This window comes from Amphiprion ocellaris, chromosome 11 (assembly GCF_022539595.1).
Source record: "Amphiprion ocellaris isolate individual 3 ecotype Okinawa chromosome 11, ASM2253959v1, whole genome shotgun sequence".
NCBI lineage: Eukaryota > Metazoa > Chordata > Actinopteri > Pomacentridae > Amphiprion > Amphiprion ocellaris.
This window is the reverse complement of record NC_072776.1, coordinates 8,134,885-8,159,956: the sequence shown is the minus strand read 5'-3', so window position 1 is coordinate 8,159,956 and position 25,072 is coordinate 8,134,885. Positions and strand designations below refer to the sequence as shown.

The 25,072-nt window shown below is 41.8% G+C and overlaps 1 protein-coding gene across 2 annotated transcripts in view; it reads right to left on the bottom strand.

Moving 5' to 3' along the window:
* Positions 1-25,072, bottom strand: part of LOC111569956 (FERM, ARHGEF and pleckstrin domain-containing protein 1) — a 58,684-nt gene that overhangs the window by 11,981 nt on the left and 21,631 nt on the right. For both annotated transcript variants that reach the window (XM_023272430.3, XM_023272429.3), the window contains exons 3-14: positions 13,093-13,197; positions 12,946-12,988; positions 12,044-12,122; positions 10,428-10,525; positions 9,811-9,925; positions 7,410-7,557; positions 7,113-7,208; positions 6,853-7,016; positions 6,678-6,746; positions 6,496-6,589; positions 5,378-5,591; positions 117-304 (exon numbers count right to left, since the gene is read on the bottom strand). In XM_023272430.3, coding sequence (XP_023128198.2) covers positions 117-304; positions 5,378-5,591; positions 6,496-6,589; positions 6,678-6,746; positions 6,853-7,016; positions 7,113-7,208; positions 7,410-7,557; positions 9,811-9,925; positions 10,428-10,525; positions 12,044-12,122; positions 12,946-12,988; positions 13,093-13,197 — 1,413 coding nt within the window. The remainder of the gene's footprint in view (positions 1-116; positions 305-5,377; positions 5,592-6,495; positions 6,590-6,677; positions 6,747-6,852; positions 7,017-7,112; positions 7,209-7,409; positions 7,558-9,810; positions 9,926-10,427; positions 10,526-12,043; positions 12,123-12,945; positions 12,989-13,092; positions 13,198-25,072) is intronic.

The following is a 25,072-nucleotide window of genomic DNA, read 5'->3' as shown; positions in this document are numbered from 1 at the left end:
CAGGGATGTATTCAGGACGGGTCTGGTGCTATTTTTGAGTGCATGGCAGTAGCTTTGAAACATAACTTCAGAATCACAAACAAAGCAACATATTGAAGCGATTCTTGCTGACAAACCTTCCTCCTAACGTCATCTTCATCATCAGTGCGAACGCTGCAGGCGTCGTTGAGCAGCGGGCTGGTGAGGGGGGAAGGCTGTCGGCCGTCCGGACTGTGGCTGCACAGATCCAGTGACTTCTGACCGTTGACCATCCCATGGGAGTGACCAGGGGAGGCGGACAGGTGAGGACTGTTGGAAACCACACCTGCACCGAGTCATGCAGGGATCACAGACAGAGAAGAAAATGTTAGTTTTCAGTGATATAAATATGCATGAAAACACAACAGCATAACAAATCACAGGGGGCAAATATTCCCAGCATTTGCATTCACCTACTTCAGCTCTCAGATGGGTGGAGTTTGGGACTATAATCTGCATTGTACATTTTCTAAGTGTGGATCCTCTTTATTTCTCTGTATCATGTTACTGTGAAATCTACAGTATCAACAAAACATTTGAAACACCTTGAACCTATGAAAAATGACATTTCCCACTATCTTCTGACATTTGCAGAATGAAAATGCAATTGATAAATCATCTAGTCAGCCTGTTAATGATAATGGAAATACAGCTCTGTAGAAAAAGTCAAATTCCAAAAGACACGTTGTGACATTTTGGTACCAATTAAACTTTCCAGCAAATCGATTCATAACATCCAACGTATTCACCCAACGGGCGACTATACGAGCCATACCAAACTCCTTTAGTCATTCACAGAGGCTGTTCGACCCACAATCAGAGCCTTCTTCCGCCGCACAATAAAACACACTGAGGTGTAGCTGAGGGGGGGATCTGTCTGGAGAAATTGAAAAGTCAGCCATGACTCACTTTACAGCCCAGACAGCTCTGGCAGCCTTTGTACCACGTCAATCAATACACAAGCTGAGACACATACTGCAGGATGATCAAGTGGAACGGCTTACTTAGTGTCATCTGCACAGACAACGTTCACTTCGCTTACTTACTATGTTTTAGCTGCAACTTGTCCACCTGCCTCTGCCGTTTCCTGGTGTGTCGGCACAAACACACCAGCGCAGCTCACGGATGCAATTAGCTCCACACACCAACAAGGACATTTAATCTAAACACTACTGATGGAACTACAGACAAACAAGCATCTACAGGAGCGCTACAAATAAGTGTGGGTAGAGACATTCACGACACTACACAACACTACAAATGGAAAATGCTACCATCTACAATGAGCACCAGACTCCAGTGAACATCACCTGCTCAGGTCTCAAAAAGTAGATTTGGAAAATCTCACTTTATTGCCTTTATTGACTCTAGTATGACACATATACATTATTAAATGACTATAAATTGTGAGAAAAGCAGCATAGCAAGGCCAAAGCCCAGTGAATGTCTAAAGGGACACGGCAAGTGAATGAATGAGAGACTGAGAGAGCGACAGATCAAAAGTGTAGAAAAAGCAGTGTGGATTCATGCGTGATTTTCTAGGCCTTTTCTAAAATGAAATATAAAAATAGGTTTTTGAATAAACAGCTTATTGTTCTCAATCTGCTATTGCTGATCTGAAAACATCACAAGTTTGTAAGAAGGAAATATACATTATTCAGTAAATGAGCACAAATCACTTTTACATGAAATTTACTTTGTGCCACTGTGAGTTGTAAAAATGCTGTATATTTATACACTGTTAGCTACAGTTTTCACACATTCTCCAATCTGCTACTGCATAACATTATCATGAAATCACAGTGAATGAATGCGAGCGCTACCTGTATATTACAGTACATACAGCAGAGTGCATGCAGAGAGCAGCCAGGGCAGAACAGCATGATGTGCATCACGCCACAGTCCTGGTTTAGCGCAGCATGCAGTGGAAACACACCCTGAAGGACACCAGTGGTTGAAAACACACACACACATACACACACACACACACACACACACAAGTGTTTCCCACAGACCTGGGACCTTGCATCGATGCAACACACAGTTACATGTTATATGGGTGAGAGTTTGACTAAAAAATGCGGAATATTTAGGTTGCAATGGCTGGCAGTTATTCCAGGTCTATGGGAGAGCTTTGTGCACCAGAGAGGGCTCCCTGATCCTGCAGTGATCCAGTAACTCCCAATAAACAGTATCTTTGCTTAAACTTAAAAGTGATGATGCTGATTAATTCTCGTAGCTTTGCTCATTTACCCTAAAAAGGTTGATTTCAATAGATATTGGCGGCTGCGACTAACTTCTATTCAAACATACAAATACAACCATCAAAATATCTCACTCTGGATTTGTTTTTTAATGCCACAAAACTAAAACTTTCTGGGAGCACCGCAAAAGCAGCCGACTGTGATGGAGATGGAGAGACCGTGCGCTTTGAGGTGTTGCCCTTAAACTGCCTTTCACACATACGATACACACACAGAGAGATTCTAAAACCTGCCTCAGTTTTCCTGTTTATTCCCAAGCTCCTGTCATCTATAACCCGATGTTCTCTCTCCTCTGGAATAATTAACAGTTAGCTGGATCACTGCAGAAAAAGGGAACCCAGACGCTGGTAATCTTGCTTTTTTTCCGTCTTTTTTGTACACCCGACATAGTGAGTGACAGAACAGGTTTACATGCAGCCAAAAAGAAAAAAACAGACAAGTTATGACAGTTTCATGCTGACAGACAAGTGCTTACATTGGACAGAGAAAAAGAAAGAACAGAAATGTAACATAAAGATCAATGCTTTCTTAAACAGGTAAAACATACACTACCGTTCAAAAGTTTGGGGTCACCCAGGCAATTTCATGTTTTCCATGAAAATTCACACTTTTATTCATGTGCTAACATAACTGCACAAGGGTTTTCTAATCATCAATTAGCCTTTCAACACCATTAGCTAACACAATGTAGCATTAGAACACAGGAGTGATGGTTGCTGGAAATGTTCCTCTGTACCCCTATGTAGATATTCCATTAAAAATCAGCTGTTTCTCACTAGAATAGTCATTTACCACATTAACAATGTCTAGACTGGATTTCTGATTAATTTAATGTTATCTTCACTGAAAAAAATACTTTTCTTTCAAAAATCAAGACATTTCTCCGTGACCCCAAACTTTCGAACAGTAGTGTAAATAAACATGAAGACAATAGTGCAAAAGGAGACTGGAAAAATAAAAGTGCCATTTTGTTAAAGCAGCCAGCAAACTCTGTGGACACCAAAGCCTTTGTGATTACTGCCAGTGATACTCGAACACAAGTCAAGTGCAGATGGGAATGTAGACGTAGAAGTAAGAGCCACAAGCTGTTGTGGAATGACTAAGCTACTACTGCAGCACAGGTTTACCTTCAGAGACTCTGCTGGTCTAAACTATTGTGATGTTGTAACTCCCTCTGTTGCATTTCTGATCTATTCCTAACACCTTTGTCAGTTAAAGTTTGTTTTAAGCTATTGGAGAAGGGATGATACTGTAAAACAGCAACAACACTGAACACCAATCAGATGCTCGTGTTGCTATTTGCAGCATATGGATTAATTTCCACTCCAGCATCAAACATTTCAGACAGAACTCTTCACAACAGTTACACACCACATGCTGCATTAGAGGTATTATTACCACAACATGATCAAAAATATTATTGTCAATAAATGCCTAGAAAGTTAATTATTACTGCCAGAATTATACACCAACAGGTCTTTTTCAAACTCCACAAAAGATTAAGAATGAGCACCGACTATGCTATGCAAGAAACAGTACACAGATTTGACCATCTTTGTCAAATTAGATCCGTCTCTGGACAATTATGGAGCATTTTGTGTAATTCCTTACAGGAATTTATAAGGCATCCAATGTTTAGAGACTGAGATGAGCCTTCAACACCTCTGCAGACACTAACTTAAGAATGAGGTCTACAACATTTTAATCAACCTCGTGACATAAACAAACCACAGATTTAGTCTCTGTATTTCTAAAATTGGTAACTGTTATGTGTGGAATCCTAACAAGGCACATGTGCATGTCTGCAAGGACATATTAACGTAATTAAAGAACAGGGACCATTGAAACGCATTATTCCAACAAAAAAGAAGACCTTGACCAGGCTCCTTTTTTAGTGCAAAGAGATTCAGATTCAGAGGGACTTGAGCTATGTTGGAAAAGTGCTCTTAGTAGGTAGTGCTTTGCTGCGCTTAAGGAAACTACTGACAAAATGGAATGTGGAGATTTGAGTAGTCTCCTGACAGAAGCAATCTGTCACCCAGTGGACGCCATTAAACCATCTGGGCCCAGATCAAACCCTTCAAACTCTCTCAAAGATGGTTTGAAGCTCTCTGCGCTCTAACAACTGAAAATCTGTCCGCCATCCTCATCACTGAAGGCATGGCAACCGTCCTCGTCCGCCTCCTCATCCAGCTGGAGGCTGCCAAACGAGAACTTGTTCCTGGGTATTGGGGAATTAGAATTGGCCTCTACTGGGCTACTAAACATCGAAGGGCTGCTGCAGTTGCCCCTGTTGTTCTCCACCTCCGACTCACTGGACTCTGACCCACTTGTGGAGCATTCGTTCATCTGAACTGCTCCCCTATGTGCGACACCAGCTGGTCCTAGTCGTTTCTGTCCGAGACTGGCCCGAGACCTGCCTGGTGCTGAGAGGCCGTTGGCCATCATGCGGCGCTCGAGAGCAGCCATGCGTTCAGCCCGAGACAGGACGGGACGCGCCTGATGCACTGGTGAGGACGCTCCCTGGTTCGGGTCTGCGTCAGGGTGGTGACGCACTTTGTGGAGTTTCTGTAAGCGAGGAGATCGGCTCGGGCTGGGGGAGCATCTACCGTCATTAAACTGAGGGGGACTGTAGCCATTATGCTCAGCATGACTGATGGAAGGTGCTTGCTGGAGGGTGTCAATGACAGGACTGGCCGTGACGCTCCGTGAACTCATCATATGAGGAACTGTGACAGGGCTGCTGCTCCGCCTCTCTCTGCTATGGACACTGATGTCTCCCATTGTGCTATAGACAGGACTCTGGTCAGCCTTTGGGCCTGACTGCTTGGGAGACTGATCTAAGTCATAGCTCATGTTTAGTGATGCTCTAGAAGAGGAGGGGGACTCTCTGTACCGCATCCTACCCAGAAAGTGCTCCTGCTGGGCCTGAAAAGCCCCATTTGTCCCCCCAGATCCAGACCCACGGCGGGGCATGGCCTGCTCCCTGTAGCTGTGATTTGACATTCTAGCCTGGTCCCTGCCCAAGTAGTATTCACTATCTATGTCACTGCAGGCAATGTAGGGGATGGAGGCAGCAGCTTGAGATGCGGGACCTGTATTCAGATGTTCTGGGTGGGCCTGTCGTGTTGAGCCTCTTCTGTCTTCCGTCCTGGACACAGACTCCGCCCTGTCATCGTGGCCGTTTCTCTGGTGGGAAGGACTCGCCCTCGTTATCCGCGAAACTGACGGGTCTTCTGCACTAACCAGCACCGACTCCTTCCAATGACGCCGAGCGGGAGAGTCGACTCTGTCCCCGGGAACACCACTCTGACAGCAGGACACAGAAGCACAGGGTTAAGGAATTTAAATAGGACATTTTATTCATTATTAATAATGACTAAAAGCTGGGATTCTAAACGAATTCTGTCTGACTTGACAATACCCTGCAGAGTTTTTGACCAACTATCGAGTACCCTGTGGGCTTGTTTTGATGAGCAGGTTTTGTATCTTCTGTGCTGGAGAATATGCACACACACACACACATATAGTAGGCATTCCTACTAATGGGTTTGCTAACTGACAGTGGAGGTAAGGTGCCAATAAATGTTCCGCAAAAGTCAGGAAAGAAGGAGCTTTCTAGCCAATATAAATATGAATGCAAACTAGATGTGCGAGCAGGTGTACCAGGGTCCAAAGGTGCACTGAGCAGAGGTGAAAAGGGCTTCAGCAGGCAGTTTAACAAAGGTTTGTTTGTGTGCATTGGCAGGCTTAGACATTCTTCTCATGTACATTGACAGGATCTGACCCAGGGGCTGTGGAGACGGTATCTGTCTCCAAAAATTTCTCAATGAATAAATTTTACATCCTATTTAGAGGTGTTAAAGGGTCTCCTATTTTACATAAAGTTCTTTGCTATAACTTTTGCCACAGCTGCACTACTTTATTTTCTTTTAAAATGTCACAGAATGACATAAGGCTATGAAAATATATTACCAGGAATCACAAGAAAACATGAGTGTTATGTATATAACAACGCACCTTTGACAGTAATGAAGACGCACAATGATTCCTTATGGGAAATTTTTAAATAAGTATGTAGGGAGTCATCACAGGCAACCAATAGGGCCTCGTTTGTGGAAATGGAAGCACAATACAGTGACCTTAACTAAACTCCTGAGGAGACAGAGGCTACATGCAGCTAATCTTCTGCTGTAAAGACTCAGACACTCACTTCTGTTGGCACTTCATGGTGGCGTGGAGAAGGCAATGGCGACAGGCGACTGTTGTGTTGGACCCGACTGTTGTATTGGACCCGACTGTGTTTCCTGGCAGACAGGATGTTGAAGGTCAGTGTCATACTTTCCGAGCACCCTCACTCATAGCAAATATGTCAAACACGTCTGCAGCCTTTACCTTTCAAATGGGATCTTTTTAAACTCAGACTCTCTCACATAATCAATCACCTGCTTCTGTGTGCGACCGCTGCAGAGATAAAGTACAAGGGAGATAATCATGAGCTATTCTGCCGGAGCTGTAGTGGACTGTTAAAATAATGGCTAGAAAGTGCTTTGTGATGCAAACTCTTCACCTGAATCTGAAAGAGGAGCCTCGCGTGAAGAGCACAGGCTTGGGCTTGGGTTTGGGTTCCTCAAAGAGGCGGAAGAAGGCATGATATTCAACACAGATCTTCCAGAAGATCTTACAGCAGTCCCTGCTGGCCATCAGAAACTCCAGAGTGTCCTGATATGAACTCTGGAGGACAAATTAAGACACAATTTACAACAAAAACCACTGAGTTGAAGGGTTTTGTGTTGTGTTTAGTGTGTGTAATCCAGCAATGTCGCCTACATTTAGATCTGGCCTCAGTTTGATGAGGAAACGTTTTCTCTTGAAGCTCAGTTTACGGACTTTAGACCAGTTGAAGGCGTTAATCCTCGTGTGTCCCTGAAGAGACGATAAATATAATTAACCTTTAATGAAACATTTTCATCACCAAACATATTCACTGAAGAGGAAACACAAGACGAAATGCTTTTCTTAGTCAAGCCATGGAGTTAACTTCTGACACCATAAACACAGAAAGCGTTTAAAAATGTTCGGTGTGACCAACCACTAGTTTGAAGGTCACTAACTAGTGTGACTAACCTGGAAGACCAGGACACCTGTGTGCGCCACCGCCAGGCTTAACCTCGTGCCCTCACGGTCCTTGGCAGGGTGGAGCCGAATCCCGTACATCTCCAACCTGCGCGCCACTTCTAGTAACTGATAGTCTGATTCTGCTGGTGTTAGACCTCTGCAGCACAAAAAACACAGCAACAAGTTAATGGACGTTAAATTGGACTTATTGGCAGCAAATCCTATAAAAACACCAAATCAATTGATCCTACTAACGAGCACTGTATTGACATCAATGAGTGACCAATGGGGAGGAGTCGTTCACTACATGTAATTTAACTAGAAGTCAAATTTCATTCATATTTGTATAGTGGTTCAAGCAATGCCATTACATTTAGTCAACTAATGAAACTACAAATGGTTTGGGCCGCAAAAATGCATTTTAAAAAAAATTTTATGTTTGGTTTTGCTTTGAAATCATGTTCAACCCAGGCAGCTGCCACCACACACTGGACCTTTGTGTGGTGTTTGTGCAAATGGGTGGGTGTTACTCAGTGATCAACATCATCATAAAAAACCTTCAGCTTGAAGCAGAAGCACTACAGCCATAGTAAAGCAAATACTTGATGCTAAATAGCTCCACAAGCAGCACAAGCTATGTTTTTCCATGTGTGGCAGAGCGTATTTTATTTGTCTGGTTTATGTTTGATCTGTGAACCAGTGGGCACTTTTTGTAATAAACTCAGCTGAGCGGCTGAGCGGTTTGCTACTATGTGACTTTTTTGTATTATATTTCGTGCCAGTTAAAGCTTCAAAAAAAGTAGTTTGAACTACTTTTTCAAAAGCAGCTGGGTTAACCCAACTAGAATCCTCCCTTGAGGTAGCTTCGCTGTACATCAACTGAAAGGTAGCTTGCAGAGCTCCGCTTTCAAAGCAGCTCCACAACACTATGAGTCACACCAGTGCAACAGTGTGACAGGTTCTTTCAACCAACAACTGGGGCACGCTAGTTTGTTTTCCATCCTGCATACACACATCCTGCACCTTCTGCTGTAAATATTCAACAGAGTCTCAAACAGGTATTAATCAGAAGCTGGAAATAGTAGCAATAAATGCACAATTTACTCCTCTTTGAGTAAGATTTGCTATAAAACCACAGTGACAAGCTGCTGGCTGGTTTGTTTTCTTTCATGGGATTTGTTGCTTTATCATCTAACCTATATATCTGCATAGCAGCAAATGTTTTCCAAGCTTTTTTTATTTTTATACATTAGAGTAGGGAGGGTAAATTAAGACACAGCAATATTAAAAGGACTAATCGCACTTCCAAGGTGCAAACTGTAGCATTCATTATCCTTATAGCCAATTTTAAGACAAATAAATTAAATCCCGCCTTATCATCCTGCTGTGTCTCACTAATTGAGGTGAAAGACCGAGACAGAGTGGATCCAGGTTCCTCATGTTTATCACAGTTTTCGGCGCAGTGCTGGGAGGTCGGGGAGGGGCTGCAAATGTTAACTAACTTTCCTAATTCTTATCAGCAGATAAGCCTTCCTGTTTCCTGTGTTTGGTGCCTAATAAGAGATTTAACTCAGCATGGCACCCAGCCAGAAGAACTGCAGTTATCAACTAAGAAGGACCTGGCGTGGAACAAGAGGAAGCCAAAGAGAGCAGTCGTATCTAATGGAGCTCCTTTCATGTTGCGGCAGCCGCCCACTGTGTGTCCATCACTGTAACGCAGCGCTGAGACAAGCGTTGGCACAGCTTTGGCTCATATTCAAACCTGAATGATGATGAGAGCGTTTTGAGGGAGGGTGGTGCGAGTAGATCTGGAATGATTCCAGTAATAAACTCCCAACAGCACAACGCTCTTAAACTAGAGACAGATACGAGGGGAAGTAGTGGGTAAAAAGAGCCAAGTTCAATAACCAACTCCGCTTCTAACAAACTCTTCCATTAGACATCGGAGAATAGCTTCTCACAATCTAGGTTTTTAACCCACTAACCCGGCTGACAACAGCTGTTTGAGTCACCTGGCAGGTTGGAGGAGGATTTCAAATCTGTTTTTGGAGCAAAGTTGTTTTTTGTTGAAAGAGTAAAAGACAAATGTGTATCCACTTCTGCCTAGAAGTCTTAAAGCAGTCACAAATACTGGCTTTTCTAAGTTGATGTATGATAAAGAACTGCATGCTGCACTCTGAGAAAGAACCCATTCATTCAATGGCTGCTTTCCTGAATGTGTCACCTGTATAATAAAACTTCCCACTGGGGCAAGCACAAGGTCTGAAACAACATTTCCTGTTCACGAGTGAAAAGAATCATTTTCAGTCATCGCTTCAGTGGCCTTATGAACCAGATCCAAGAAATGCCTTACTTTCAAACTGAGCCAATTTTGACTCAATAGCCCTCCAGTTCCAGCCCAGAAACTCACATATTCTTTGAGTGAAACTCCATGATCTTGTCAATCAGCGGCATTTGATCTGGGATGTAGTTGTTGTTGAGGAGGTGTGACCGGCACTGGCTCTCCTCAAAGTCCCCAATCTCAGCTTAAAAGTTAAAACAAAGGGGAGAAAATAAGCTCATATTGTGCGAAATAAAGAGGTGACAAATTAAATGGACAAACAAGCACAAAACAGTTTCAGCTTCTTGGCGCAGATGTTCCAAGTCTTTAAACTCTTCTGAAAGAATTAAAATAATTTTCTCATTTGGTGCTTTTATTGAGACCAAATTACACTTTGATCATTACTGGATAACAGACTGTGGCTCAGAAATGCCCGGTAATGAAAATACTTAGCATTTCCTGGCATGACACCATGATGTGTGGTTGCTCTGAAGCAGTTCTGCAAGATGGTATTCAGGCATCCGACTAAAAGGTATCCATGGCAACACACAGATAATCAATTTGCAATGGTGCGGAGTGTGCTATATAACAATGTTTGATGATAAGCTCAGTGGTAAGAGCATGCTTTTTTTAAATAAGACAGTTATCTGTTCTGTCAACTCTTGGTTCTCTCGCGCTAAATGAGGAAACAGTCATGTGATCCTTACACTGGATAATGTGGGAGACCATCAGCGCTGCGCTGCTGTCGTTGCAGGTCAGACGTCCGCAGGAAAGATCCTGTTTGATCTGGAGGGCAAACAGGTACCTGGCCACAAACACAAACAGCCCTCACATTATACAAAAAGGATGGACATGATGGTGGCAGCTTTCCACCGCTGGACTTACATCTACTGCCGAATTCAAACGGGACATCCAAGAGAATACCTAAAAGTCTAATCAAACACCATGCTCAATGGCTTTTCCTAATTTCACACATGACTGCCTTTTGAACCAAACTCAGTTGGCCCAAGTGCACATTTTGGTTTCACTAATTAATAGGCTGAATGAAGTAATTTACTGAGGATTTGCAGAATGTCTCGTGTTACAGTGCTGCTTCTCTGAGCTACAGGAATGAATACAGTCTTAATAAAGGTATAATAATTAGGTTAAATAATACAAATTAAGTAATATTTTAGAATATCAGTGACCCAGTGCACACTGAGATATCTAGGGGTCCTTGGATGAGAAATGCGGTCAATTTTATAAAAGGAACTGATGAAACGGTGATGCCAGAGGCTTAGTTCTGCTATGTGACCTCATAATGCTGGAGGGTCTCCTCTGGATGCTTGTCGCTCCAGCCATAGCAGCCATAAACAAAATACCACTGAATGAAGTGTATAGACAACATGAGTTCATGTACTTCATGTATATGTGTATGTGGGGTTAAGCATAAGGGTGTAGATGTCTAAGTGCAAGTAGATATTACTATTGCTTTAAAATTATTCATTTAGCAATTTTGTAAATGTATTAATTGGATAATAAAAAGTCAGAAATTACTGTCACAGTTTTCCAGAGAAAAGGGACTCATTTTTAGAAATTTCAGTCCAAACCTGAAATATATCCAGATCATGATGACAAACAACTGAGAAATGCCACCAAGTTTTCACATTAGAGAAGCAGGAACTAGAAAATACCTAAAACTTTTGTGCGAAAACTGTTTAAACTACTCATAAATAATAAAACTGCCCTGACAATTCATCTCAATAAGTATCATTGTATTTGCCAGTGTGAAACACCCAGTATGAGCCGGTTGTGAAATCAAATACACCTTGTGACAATAAAGAGCATTTAGATGCATTATATCAAAAAAGTGTCTGTGTGTGTGAGATTATTCACAAATTCTAAAATATTCAATCATTTTTATCATTAGTATTGACTTCTTTTTAAAATAAACATCTTAAATGATATTAAATTATATGCACAAGCTTTATTTTTTTGTACATCAATTATTTCTACACTCTGACTCTGAGAATATGTAAGTCACGAGCCAGCTCCATAACGAGAAAACGGAAACCAGAAAATCATTAGCTCCACGCTAATCTCCAGAGGGCTAAATCAGAAACATGGCAGCCATGACATGTGGATTGCATAGCTGAGCGGGGAATAAATCATGTGGGAACCGGGGCATATGTTTCATTTATGCTTCCACAGTCGCTTTCAGTCACAGCTGAAATCATTCACACCGACTCATCATATACAAATGCACATTTCAATGCCAAGTGGAAAGCAAACAGCGGTATAGAGATAAAAGAGAGTTAAATTGCATGGAGAGAAAGGAGCTCACCTTGTCAGCTCTTCCAGCAGCTGGGCATGGTCCGGAGGAAAAAACTTCACAGTAAACCTCAGGGTTGTGTGTTTCGGTCCTGTGTGGGATGGATGAGTTTTGTAGCATCACAAAAAAAGGCATCTCATTGCACCTGCTCCAAATATACACAATGTCTGCTCTTTAACCCTCTGAACCCCAAGCAGCTTCTATATGCTATAAATCATACAAGGATCAAAACACCAAAGTTACATTTTTTTGATGATTTATGAAGAAAAAAAGACACACACACATGCATGGAATCAGCATGTACAACATTTTTCCAAAATGCCTCCAAATAATACCAATACTGGAAAAAAATGGGACGCTGCACACTATCAATGTTTTATTATTAGCATTTTCAATTTCTTTCCATACTTTTATTTCTCAGCTTTGTGTAAACACAGCCTGCAGTCCAACCTAGTTCAGCAAAAAGTAACTAAATTTCAATCTGAATCACTATTGTCTTCAGTTTTTTGCAGAATCTGGTTAGAGTGAACCGTTTTTAATGACTTTTTATTCTACGTCTCCTTTTGTAAAACATGGAATAAAGTGATTTTGATGAAACATTTATTTTTAAGCTTAGATTTGGTTAAGTTGCCCCACCGTACTTTAAGCACAGTTGGAAATCCATCGATTCTCTCTATTTTTTACACTTTTGGCTCTGATAAATGATGTAATTATGCTGGACTTTTAAAGACAACAAGCCTTTCAAACCCTTGGGAAAGTTCTGGGGTTCAGAGGGATAAAATTACATTCACGTGGATTATACTGTATAGTTGCTCTTAACTGATTTACTGGCAATTTTCTCCAGACAAACAAGTGACACATTAGAAGAAAGAGATTCCTTGAACGAAGATGGAACAGCATCTTAAAACACTTACGCCTGAGTTGCTTGATAATGGGTTTAATATGGTCCAACCAAACCTGTAGAAAAAAAAGAGAGAAAAAATAATGTCACAAAGTAGCTGTTTTTAAAAACGAAATTGCTTTTGATTTAAGAAGATACTATTTTATTTAAATTTTCTCACCATCATCTTTTGATGATTCTGAAATTCCAAGCCAAAGTAGTCGCCCTCAATGAGATTCATGTGGGAGCACACCAGGTCAAACAGCATTTTGCCTGAAGCTTTTTGCTGCAAAGAAAAAGAAGAAAAACAAAGATTCCTGGTTAACATAACACCATCACACTCATCATTTCTATTGTAATCGGAATTTTAACTTTCAGCATTCCAGCCAAATGAAACTCTGAAAGCTTTAAATGCTTCTTTAAATGCGGGACAGACACATTTCAGGACAACTCAATGACACAAAAGAGCAGCCAGGCAGACAACAGCCGTGCTTTGTGTCAAACCCAATGCAAGTGAATGCAACCCAAAAAGATGATCGCTTTCTCCGTCTGAATTCCTCTGCTCATCTTCCTCCTTCCATCCTGGCATTCAAAGGCTCAGTTGGCCACTAAGAAGTTGTTGTCCTTCCTGCTGCAGTTAGAGTTGGAAGGACCTCCTTTTTGATCTGTTTACAGTGTCATTGCTGTCATTGATGACGGACCAGCAGGCTTTGAGGCTGATACAGTATCGGGATGGGATAAAGACTCTCCCTGACCACCTCTGTCCTCACTCACCCCACACAAACACTTTGAAGAATGACTAAACTGCCCACTTACTGACGAAAACTGGCAGTGTGACAACACACAAAACCTCAGAAATCCACCACATCTTTGGAGAGAGAGAAACTTTCCCATGTAAGGTCAAATAAATGTCAGGGATTTCCACAGAAACGCTTCTATTACAGACGCCCTAGGAAGACAGAGCTCTGTCAGGCACACAACAGGAGAGTTTCTGCCTGACTGCCTCCTCGTGACTGGTTTGCACCAGTGCAGAGCGTATCACAGCTACAGAATGTGAGTGTTTGTAAAAGCAGTTCCCCCTGGCTTGGATAATGATCCAGGGCTGTGCATGAATATGTTTCAAGGAAGCAGTTTCTCCTCTAGTTTTACACAAAAGGGCAGCGAGCTGCTGAGGCTAACACTTTGAGAATTCTCTTCATACAGTTGAACCATAATAAAGCGGCTTGTTTGCCTTTAAATCTGTGAAGTGTTTCATGTGGAAGGAATGACACTGCCTGTGTTCCTATTAATGCTTAAGAACGCTTAAAGAATAAAAAACCTAAGCTCTACCAGCTTAGTGAAAGGGTTTACACGTCCACTACCAAATCCAAAATCTTCTCCAAACATGCTCCCACCCACCACTCCTCCCTTCTGCTCTGCTGTCTCTCTCCAGGCGGTTTTCAGGCAGTGCAGAGGGCATCTCCCCACCAAGGACCAGCTGTTTCCATACGGTGACGGCACTGACGAGGGAGGCCACAAGGAGACTGGAGGGAAAAAGGCCATCAGCTCCTCTCTCTCTCACACACTCATTACTTCCTCACAGACTGCAGGCAAATCAACCCCCTGAATGAATTATATGTCTCGTGTTTTCTGAACAAATGTGCTCTGCGGAGGCTCCAGGAACGAGGCCGGCAGACGAACTGAGCCGGATACAGTGAAAGGCTGACGAGTGTTTCCGTCTCACTGGCGCGCTCTCATATCCAGCCTTATAAATCTGCTGTCAGGGTGAAGATGACCACGAGCCAAGCAGAGATGGGTAAGGCAGAGGCTGATTAAAGCCGACCAGAGCTTGATTAAATGCAGCTGTTGCAGACTGGAGTTATGGTGCTGCCATTTGACACCGCTGCAGCCGGCACAATAAGAAGAGCACTTCTAATGACGCACAAGTCGCCAAGACTGACAGCTGTCGTGTCGCAGGCACTCGGAGGACGCTAAGTGACACAGTCTTAACTCTCCCTGCAGTCTAATTGCAGCAACGTAATGATGAAACCTGGCATAAGAGCAACTTGTCTTACACAACTGAACTCTGGTTATCAGGCCTCATTAGTGACCAAAGCATGGTCAGGCGATGTCATATACACTGAGCTGCCAGCTTATTACACCTAGCTAAAGCTGATTCACTGCAAAATGCAAAAACCCTGCAAAACATCCAGCCTTTCAAGTGGTTGTAAATAGGAAAAAACAGTAGTGCGATATCGTGATATACATTGCAACATGAAAAATGCAGGATTTTTTTTATTTTTTTTACTATATGACTTTAATAACTCTATTTGGAAAGAGTCATTCTAGAATAACTGGGGTGATTTTGTAGGGGACTGCGTCTGCACTGATATTTCTTAAAAAGCTACAACAGACATTTGGACATTTGGAATCTTTCTCACATGGTATAACTCTGCAAAGGCATCCAAAATGTTTTTTTTTTTTTTTTGCTTTGGATGGCTTTCAGTACTGACTTTGTGGTATTCATTTAAATCGATAAAACAATTATTGTGCTTGTTCATGTGTTGGCAACAATGGCAAGACGCTGCTGACAGAGTTTCCATTTTCTCCGTAGCTCAAATAACCACAAAACTAACAAGGGCTGTACGGTTATGGCTAAAATGATAATTTGGATTATTTTGATCAATATTGTGATCATGATTATTGAACATATTTTTATTGCACTTTCACATTTAAATAAACAGAAAGCTGCTTTTTCGCCCATGTTGTGCTACATTCCTGCTCATGTACAAATCTGCATCCAATTAAAAATTGATAGAATCTTCACCGGCTAAATATCAAACATTTTGTACCCAAAATGCCTCTTTTGCTGAACATCTGCTTATGGATAGACACTACAATTCACCAGTGTTCCCTAAACGCCTCACATGCAGGCTGCATTAGACACTGCTGTGCACAGAGAAGCCACTAGGCTCCACAAAAAAGATTATATAAAAGAAAAGTGAAATATGATGATATGATATTATCTGCATGGGCTGTTTTCTGGAAGTGGAGCATTTTAAACATCAATATCCCAGTTGATCGTGTTCATTTAACAGTTGAAAACTAAGATCGTGATGAATATTTTCTCAATTGCACAGCTCTACAACTGACACGGTGTTTTTAGTTGAGACCAAATCTTCCTTTTCAGTGTTTCTCTCCTGTTCCTCAGTCATATTGCTGTGCACATGTGGAGCCTGCATGTCAACAAACTCAACAAACGACGTTATATAAGACAGACTTCTTGTGTAGCTTAGTCATGGAAAATAAGAACTGTGCTGGTTGTCTTTTTGTATCAGGGAGCAAGAAAAGTTGGAGAATTATGTGTTCCAGTTAATTTCCTTTACTTCATACTGAACTTCCTGCTATGGGACTATTTCTTACATCACAGTGTCGTTGCTGAAACAATATATTATGCATCCCTGGTTATAATGCTCCGTTTTTGTTTTAGAGAGGCGTTGATTCAGCTTCATGGTAAATTTGAACACTGAGGTTTGTGTTGCTGTTTAACTATACTGTGTTATACTGACAGGTGTTTCTAATATTCCCAACCCTTGTGGATGTAAATGAGGCAGAAACAATAGTGGGGAATATTAGAGAAAAATACAGTATGATGCAATGCAGTTCAAAGCAACTCTAAAATAATCAATTTCTCTCTGAAACTGTTTCAACAGAAACTTTAATGCTCATGAAAGCTTTGCAGGCTTGTTGCAGCACTTTTATCTAGATATACCAATCTATTTGACATTACTTCAGAAAAAGTATGTGAACTTTCAAACAAAGACTGTGGGCACTTGAACAATAAGTACTCGTCAAACTTGTCATTTTAAACCTACGGGCATTACTCTGCTGCTGTATCAGCCTCCACTCTTTTGATTTTGGAACCTGTCGACGGGGATTTGCTCTCATCCAGCCACATCAGCGTTACATTTAGCGCTAATGTTAAGCGATAAGGACTGGCTCAAAGTCGGCCTTATAATTCATCCAACAGGTCTTGGTGGGGGTTGAGGCTCTGTGTAAGCCAGTCAATTCTGTCACACCAAACTAGGAAAACCAATTCTTCATGGAGCTGGCTTTGTGCACAGATGCATGTCATTCTCACTCTGGGAAGGGCCGTCCCACAAAGTTAAAATATCACTGTATACTGACTGGAACCAAGGGGCTGAGCGCAAACAACACCAAGTATGTGGACAGAAGTGTATGCGCTGATAATGTCATCCCCGACACATTTGCTCCACAGACCTTCTCCAGAGCAAACATTTTGATCTGTCATAGCAGGAGAAGCTCAGCTGTCACAAATAGCTTTGTTCAAGTGTCCCAGTGAGCCGTGAAAGTGTGACAAGGATCCAGCGACAACAACACCAGAACTCTAGAACTGGAGCAGCTAAATTGAATTCAGCCATCGTTCATTTTCTCATTTACATCTGTGCTTTTCCTACTCTTGACAGGTCAGAATGTTATCTGGAGAAAAAGGCCTTTTGTGGGTTTATATAACAGGATCTATGAGTGCACAATGTCTGGTCGGGGTGCTTTTAGCCCAGTGTTAACACATCACAACTCACACAATAGCACACTTCATTGAGAGCTAGTAATGGCAGCCAAACACGACTGCCAAATGTAGTCAAACACAATGCTACAGGTCTACTACGGCCAGATTAGTGGAGGCGCAGCGGTGCTTTGAGATGCACGCTAACACATTCAGGAGCAGATATAATGGTTGGCAATTAGCTGGTTACAAAGCTTACATATACAGGCACTGAACACAAAACAGCTAAGCTCATTGGTTTTGCAAAATAGTTGGTCATACTCTGAAAAACTCACTGATTTGATGCTTGATGCACAAAGAAATAAAAGGTCAAGGAAGCACCAACAACATCCTCTGAGAACCATGATATCGTGTTTGTTGGAAATTTCACGACAATCCATTCATTAGTGGTGGAAATATTTGTAGTCTGGACCATGCAACATCCCTAAGAGGCGTGCCACTAGCATGGCTGACTCGCAGTTTAAGTTAATTTAGGTCATCGATGCTGCAAAGGCCAAACATAATTTACTGTGTCAATTTGACTCTACTGACCCATTCATTTTTACTGATTATGAGTGTACTCACAGCAAGACTGTCACTTTTTAATCTCCTCCTCATCTAGACGGCAAAAAAAACTTCTGCAATGAATTTAAACATCTGTAGTAACATAGTTTCCACAAGAAACTGTGCACAAGCGGTGATATTGTCAAAGGCTGACGTTGGAGTGCAGCGATCACACAAAGGAGAAGCTGTAACTTCTTCCCCGATCCGCAGCTGACACAACACTCCATAGATGCGGTGCCGCCTCTGCCCCAGCAGAAAGGTTACCGTGTTAGGGAAACATCACGCTCAGCAGCTGACATTTCTTTCATCATCTGCAATGCCAAGAAAATGTCACCAATCTCCCTCTTTTATGACCTCTATCTATAAAAGCAGTTTACATAGGAGTAGTCAATTCCAGGCTGCGATGATGCGTCCTAGGACTCAGGCCAGACGTGTAGGGAGACTCTGTCTGGCCTCATTAGGTCTGAACATAGGCCCACAGGACGCTACTACTGTTTACATGTGTGTAAGAGCGTTAGCAGGGCCGCATTGCTGCACTGACCTCCACATGCTCGGGCTGACAGAGGAAGGCTAAATAAAGATGACAGCGATGTCTGCACACATGTCCGCTCGGGTTTCCACCTCAGGGTGGACCAAATAACCCCCCCGCCCTGCTTGTTAGTAAGCTCTTGTCAGCAAAAAAAAAAAAAAAAAAAAAAAAAAAGCCATAAAGGTCAGGTGTAAAGTAGCTTTGTGTTCCCTCAGCTGGTCCCCTCCAGGAGCTGTTGGTATGGTCCACTTCATCTGCAATAAGCCAGGCCGGGCGGTGCTCACCAAACTTCTCCTGGGGATGTGAGGGGGTATGGGGGGTTGGTGCTATGGGTGGTAAGCAGGCTGCCAGTGCCTTCAGGCTCCAGATAGACAGAAAGAACAAAGGCAATCCTGTCTGGCTGAATATTTTGGTTGTGGCGCACTGGAGGAGTCGATGCTGGCATGAAAGCAAAGGGGGGACTCAGTCATTACTGGACGGGGATTTAACAGTCAGGGTTTTTTTTGTCCTTTCCTTGTGTCTCGGGCCATTCAGTGGCTCCTGCTGCTTCGGTTATACCTTGACACATAATGGAGCAGCCATCTCCCTGCAGGAGGTTTTCAGCTGTGACATTCAGGCAACATCATAGGAAGCTGACTGAGGTCGTAGATGAAAAAGAAGAGAATAAGCAAATAGAGAAGTGGGTAAAGGGCATTTCTGGGAATCAAACCATCTGCATCTGGTAAGATAGCAAACAGGCTTAGCACAATATAAAAGTGCTGATATTTTTAAGTGATACCAAACCAAAATATATTGACTAGCTTACTTTGGGAGGCTGAAAACTGACTTCAGAAGATGCATTCTCACTAGTCACAACTTTGACTTCACACACGTAGCAGTGGAAAACCCCCCAGAAACGATTTTGGACACTTTTAAGTGAACCGTGGCTCTTCTGATAAGGCGACTCAGGGCAGGGCTGAGATTAGAGAGCTGTTTACAGTAGCAGGCAGACATATTCCCACACTGAATCCTCCTTGTGCTGCTATTGGAAACATATGTGAAGATTCCACTGACTGCCTGCCTCATGCTCCCGTGAGTTCTGTCGCAATAAAGCAAGAACGTGGCCATTTAAAGTGTTATACAGGAATCTTTGCATGTGTCGCGGTGCATGTGTGTGTGTGTGTGTGTGCATTGAGCAGGTATATGCACTGTAAGGGAATGGTAGGACACAGAGGTCAGCAGCAGCTAAAGCTCATTGAGATTCAGGTCAGGCGCCGCAGAGGTTCCCAGGGTGACTCGACTACTGCGGGAAGCTGACAAAGAGAGACGAGAGGAGGGAGACAAGCCTACTGATAATCCTGTCAAATTACCTGCATACTCTCAGAGCACATGCAGATGTGTGACTATGCATATGTTTGCAGCAGAGGATCCTCACAGTTTTAATATTATAACTAAAACCCTTATCTCGGCTTCAGAGAAATTAAATGATTTAAGCATTAAGACACGTCCTGCTATCCCTTCCTTTTGAGGAATATCAACAAGAATGAAAGGAAAAGTGATGATTGGGCCGCCACAGCTGTCAGAGTCGCTCTGTCACAGTAAACCAACCTCAAGGCCCCAAGAGGACAACCATGAAAATAATGTCCCCTGGATTCAATAGAGGTTGAGGCTGAGATGGAGGTAGAAACCCTCAAGAGGGACCACCTCCTCCCCCCATTATGCTGCCTCCCAGGAGTCGTGGCTGCTAGAAACATATTGATTTTGCATAAAGAATAATTAAGTGTCCTGTTGTGACCACTGTGCTGCTGAATATCTAACAGCGTGGAGCTCGGTGCATGTGTGCAAAGACCTCCCACTGTTAGTCAGAGCGCCATAAATCAGAAGACGGATCTCACAGTTGTGGGTGTGCATCATTAGTGGAGACGATAAACAAGCGGCAGCGCAGATTCAACCCAACACGTCAACAGGCTTTGCTGTGTTTGCATGTACAAAGCTGTGGCACTGTGTTAAACACACACTGGTGCGACGCGACATGAAACGCTGTCATGGCTCAGCCGAATGCAGAGTATCATTAAAATAAGCAGAGGGCGAGTGCAGGTTTTAAGGCAGCTGGAATTACCAAAAAGATTGGCCTCTTTTTTTTTTTCTTCATCTGACTAAATCTCTTTCAGAGTGCTTCAAATTCTGGAGCCATGCTGGTTATTCTCCTCCACCACCTCTTCCCAGAGCCGAGGATTACTGTCAGTCAGAGGGAGGATGCGTCACTTCACATTTAGGCAGAAACTCCACATTTAGCTTAGCTAGATAAAGGCAGACAGAGGAGCTGCATAATGCATTTTAACCTGCTGTTACCAAATTACCATCTGAAATATTCAAGAAATATAGAAGATTTCTGTTGGAAAATAACATATTCACAAATAAAGACATAGTAACTACAAGTTATTTTATTGGAATCTTTAGGTATAAATTCATCAAATTTTACATGATGCATGGCATACAAATTTTGCTAATTTAATTACAGTAGAGCTGCAATGGTTAGTCGATCAACAGAAAGATTTTCATGCATCTATGTTCATGATTATAGCTATCTTGCAAGCAAAATTTTGGTTATAAAAAAAGAAAACTGCTTTTTTAGGTCATGTATTAAATCACATATCTGGGTTCAGACAAACTAAACAAGCTATTTGAAGGCATTGCTTTGCGGCTCATTATGATGCACATTTTCACTATCTTTACTCAGTTAATTGAGAAGGTAATAGTCAATAAAAATGAAAGTAATAGATGCAGCCTTAACATGTCATTTCAAAAAGAAAAGCAATCAGCTGCAAGTACAATTTTCACTCATGTCACTTTTGTGCAAAGGCAATTATCACCACCTGCAGAATAAAGAGACTTCAAGTTCTCCCGTGTAGCTGTGAATACAGTAGAGCTCTGTAAGTGTGTGCAGTCAATCAATAGGTTAATTAGGAGATTAATTAGGTGTAACTGTGAGAGACAACTCCCACAAGGTCAGGCCAAGAAAAAGACAAGTCTTTCATATATAATCCCAACACAAAAACGTGTCAAAGAGGTAATTCTCAATGATTTGGCTCCAGACATGCCTTGCTTGACCTTAACGTCAGACGGGCTTATTACAGAAATCACCAGAGAGTCAAGTTAAAGAGATTATCAGGTGAAATGTCTAGTTTAAGGTAACATCAGTGATGGTAGTATACCAGGCTGAAGCTAAACGTGTTTCTTTTAAAGACCAGCGGTGTTTCAAAGAATCAAACTCAGGCTCAGCAAATGCATCATGAGAGTGACAGACTAAATTAACCTTAAACAGCCTGAGGTATCAGAGTGTGAGGCACAAAACCAACAAAAAAAGAGGAAAACAGAAAGTCCATAATGGCACTGAGCCCTCATCAGTGCTCTGCATAAATAAGCGGAAAAACTGCAGCCCCTAAAAAAAGCCACGTCCAATCCACAATCTGTCACAGTCTGCCAAGGCCGAGCAGGAACCAAAGCAGGGCGACCGTCCAGCTTCACGCACCTATTCCCAGGAAACTCAGCCAGTACACACCAGGATCATTTGCATATCTCCTGAGTAGAAACTAGCACTCAGATCTAAATTTCAAAAGAGTTGTGGAACAGTTATATGTATGTATGTACGTACATGTACATATATTTACTCGCTAAGATTGGTATCAGCGTCAGCCTCAAAAATAGAGCATCTGTAATTGAACATATTGGATGCATGTTTCTAAACCAACTGTTTCAATATTTTTGTTCCCTAATTTAAGCATGAGCACTGCCGGGACTATAAGACAACAGCACAAATCTCAAATTAATATCAGAGCATGGTAAGAGGCAGGAGAACAGCTGTTGATTTAGTAATCCAGGCATGGGCTCAGACACATCACAGGCAGGCTAGGTATACTTCAGAATGCCTGAAACCCGCACAAATTCATCAGATGCAAAACAGATGGGACACGTTTATGAGAGAGAAAAAAAATTAATATCCAAGGTATGTTAATTTACCACAAGTAAGTGTGTCACTCCGCCTGCATAAACAGCAGCTCGCTAAAAGTGGAGCAGACACACTGATCTACATAATCGCTGTGATGTCTGCTTATGTGCTGCCTGTGTTGGAGAGTTCAAGAAAAAGGGAGCAAAGCAAAATATGGGATATCATTAAAACACTGTGCATAACCATTATTAGAAGCATAATTAATATGTAGCTTCAGGTTTGGAAAAATTCACAGCCAAAGGCATTAATATTTATATCACATATAAATGCAATGGTTGCAACAGTGTCAGACTTTAAGAGGGAAGAGGTTGGACAGAAAGAAAGAAAAAGACTGTCAACTGAAATTCAATTTTATGTTCAAGCAGAACTCTGATTCTATAGATATGTGTCATGTGACAGGATACTGATTACAACTAAAGAGCTATTCATAGAATATCTCTGGTTGTATTAGAGCATTGGGGGACAATGCTGCAAATTACCTCTATGGAAACTGCACAATGAAGGCTGGAAATGGAAAGAATTCAAAAAACATATCTATTCAGTCTAACAGAGTTATAATGCCGTAAATCAAAAATGAAAAAGAAGGGAAGTTGCATTTCCGTAATAATTTATTTTACAAAAATAGTGGGAAAAAGTGGAATCAACACATACAATAGTTAAAAAACTGGAAAAAGTGTGACTCTACATACCTTGATATGTATATATAGGCATTTCACTGCGTGTACTTGTCTCCTATTTGCTCTGTGTAAGCAAAGCCTGCAGTTCATCCTAGTTCAGCTGAAAAGTGTCTGAATTTTTGTTAGATTTTTGGCCACAGCTGAGTTACTAACAACTTCATGGTTCCATTGAGGAGCACATATTGGTAGTTTTTAACAGTCCAGTTTGTGTAAATTTATTTTTGGCAAATAGTTTTTGCATAACAGATATAATAAAATGACTTTGATGAAATGTCACGATTTTACGATTAGATTTGGTGAAGTTTGGATGGAATAGCACATCACAAAGGAATAGGCTAAGGACCACTGGAAAGATGTTTTTACAATTTCTTGCTCCAATAAATGGTGTGATTTTTGTTGAATTTCTAAAGCTAATATGCCTTTCAAACCCGCTGACAGAGGTTTAATGCTTCATAGTTCTGTAGAATATTTATGAGGTAACATAACTTAATTTTTCAGGTTTTAATTAAATTAGATTATGCACGGAAAGACATTCTTGTCTGGTTATGTTACCCCTAAACAATTCTATTTCCCTCAGTCAGTCAAACTGATTAATCAAGTCGGTGCAATACAGATTCAAAACAATCACTCATGTAATGCAGCATTAAATGTGTAGTATAAAAAAAGCTACCATGCAGGAGAAAAGCCTTTTTCTGACTGACAACATCACTCTGCTCGTGATTCCTCACTGTAGGAGCTAACTGCTGCCTGCAGTGTGACATCAACACACTCCGAATCAAAGGGTGAGAGAGCAGCTTTCTGCCCCACCACCTCCATCCAGACCACCACAGATTTCTTTGGAGTGGGACACACTGTGAAGAAGATGAGACTTGGGAGCCTTTGCGGCGTTTAAGAGATTCTTTCCACTGCTGAAGCAGGCAGTCTCTGAGGAATTTGTTGCTACAGTCCTGCTGCTTGCTCCCTCCTTTACCCATAATCTCCACCAGTAATAAATAATGACAGCTGCACATGCTGCTTTCCTTGTGAGGCCAATCAATTGGCCTTCTCGAGATTAGCCTTAAACTACTTAGCTCTCCAGCAAATCCAACGGCCCTCTGCCCTGTGATGTAGTCAGGCAACTGCATTGGTAACAGCTGCGGTAACCTGACATCCACGGTTTTTGCCTAAATGAGGTTGAATTTCTGCACACACAAAGAAAAACCTGCCATCAGATATGTGATAAAGACCTTCAGCGGATGCACTTTTCAGCTTGATCCAACAAATCTCTCAACCTTGTCCATTCCATTGACAAACAGTCAAATTTGACAGGTTAAAAGCAACTCTATAAACCAAACATAGAATGATATCCTTCACTGTAAACATGCTTTAGTACATAACTACAAAAACAGTCACTCCAAGAGATCCCAACAAGATCAATAAGTCAAAGATCACATTTAAGCATTTTAATATATACACAGTGAACCTCTAATTAGACCTTTGCCAGTCATGTGGGATTTCCCTGTCAGAATATAGATGACCTTAGAATACAGCGATGTAGAGACAAGAGCCTCAGACCAAGTCTGCTCTTCCTGTAGACGAGGATTAAGGTCAATACGCAAGAAATCACTCTCAGTTTGAGGGAGCACTGATGATGTCGTTGGTAGAACAAGCATACACTAAGACGCCTATTGAATTTAAATATGTGGTCATTAGATGTAAAAAAAAAAAAAAAAAAATAGTCTGGCTCGATAAGACAGCAACAGAACGTCAGATAGACGCACAGCCATCTCATTGAAACTCTAATCAAGCCAGATTTATATTTCTATGCTTTTTGAAGGCGATCCTGAGGGGGACATGAACCGAATTTTATTTTTTAGACAT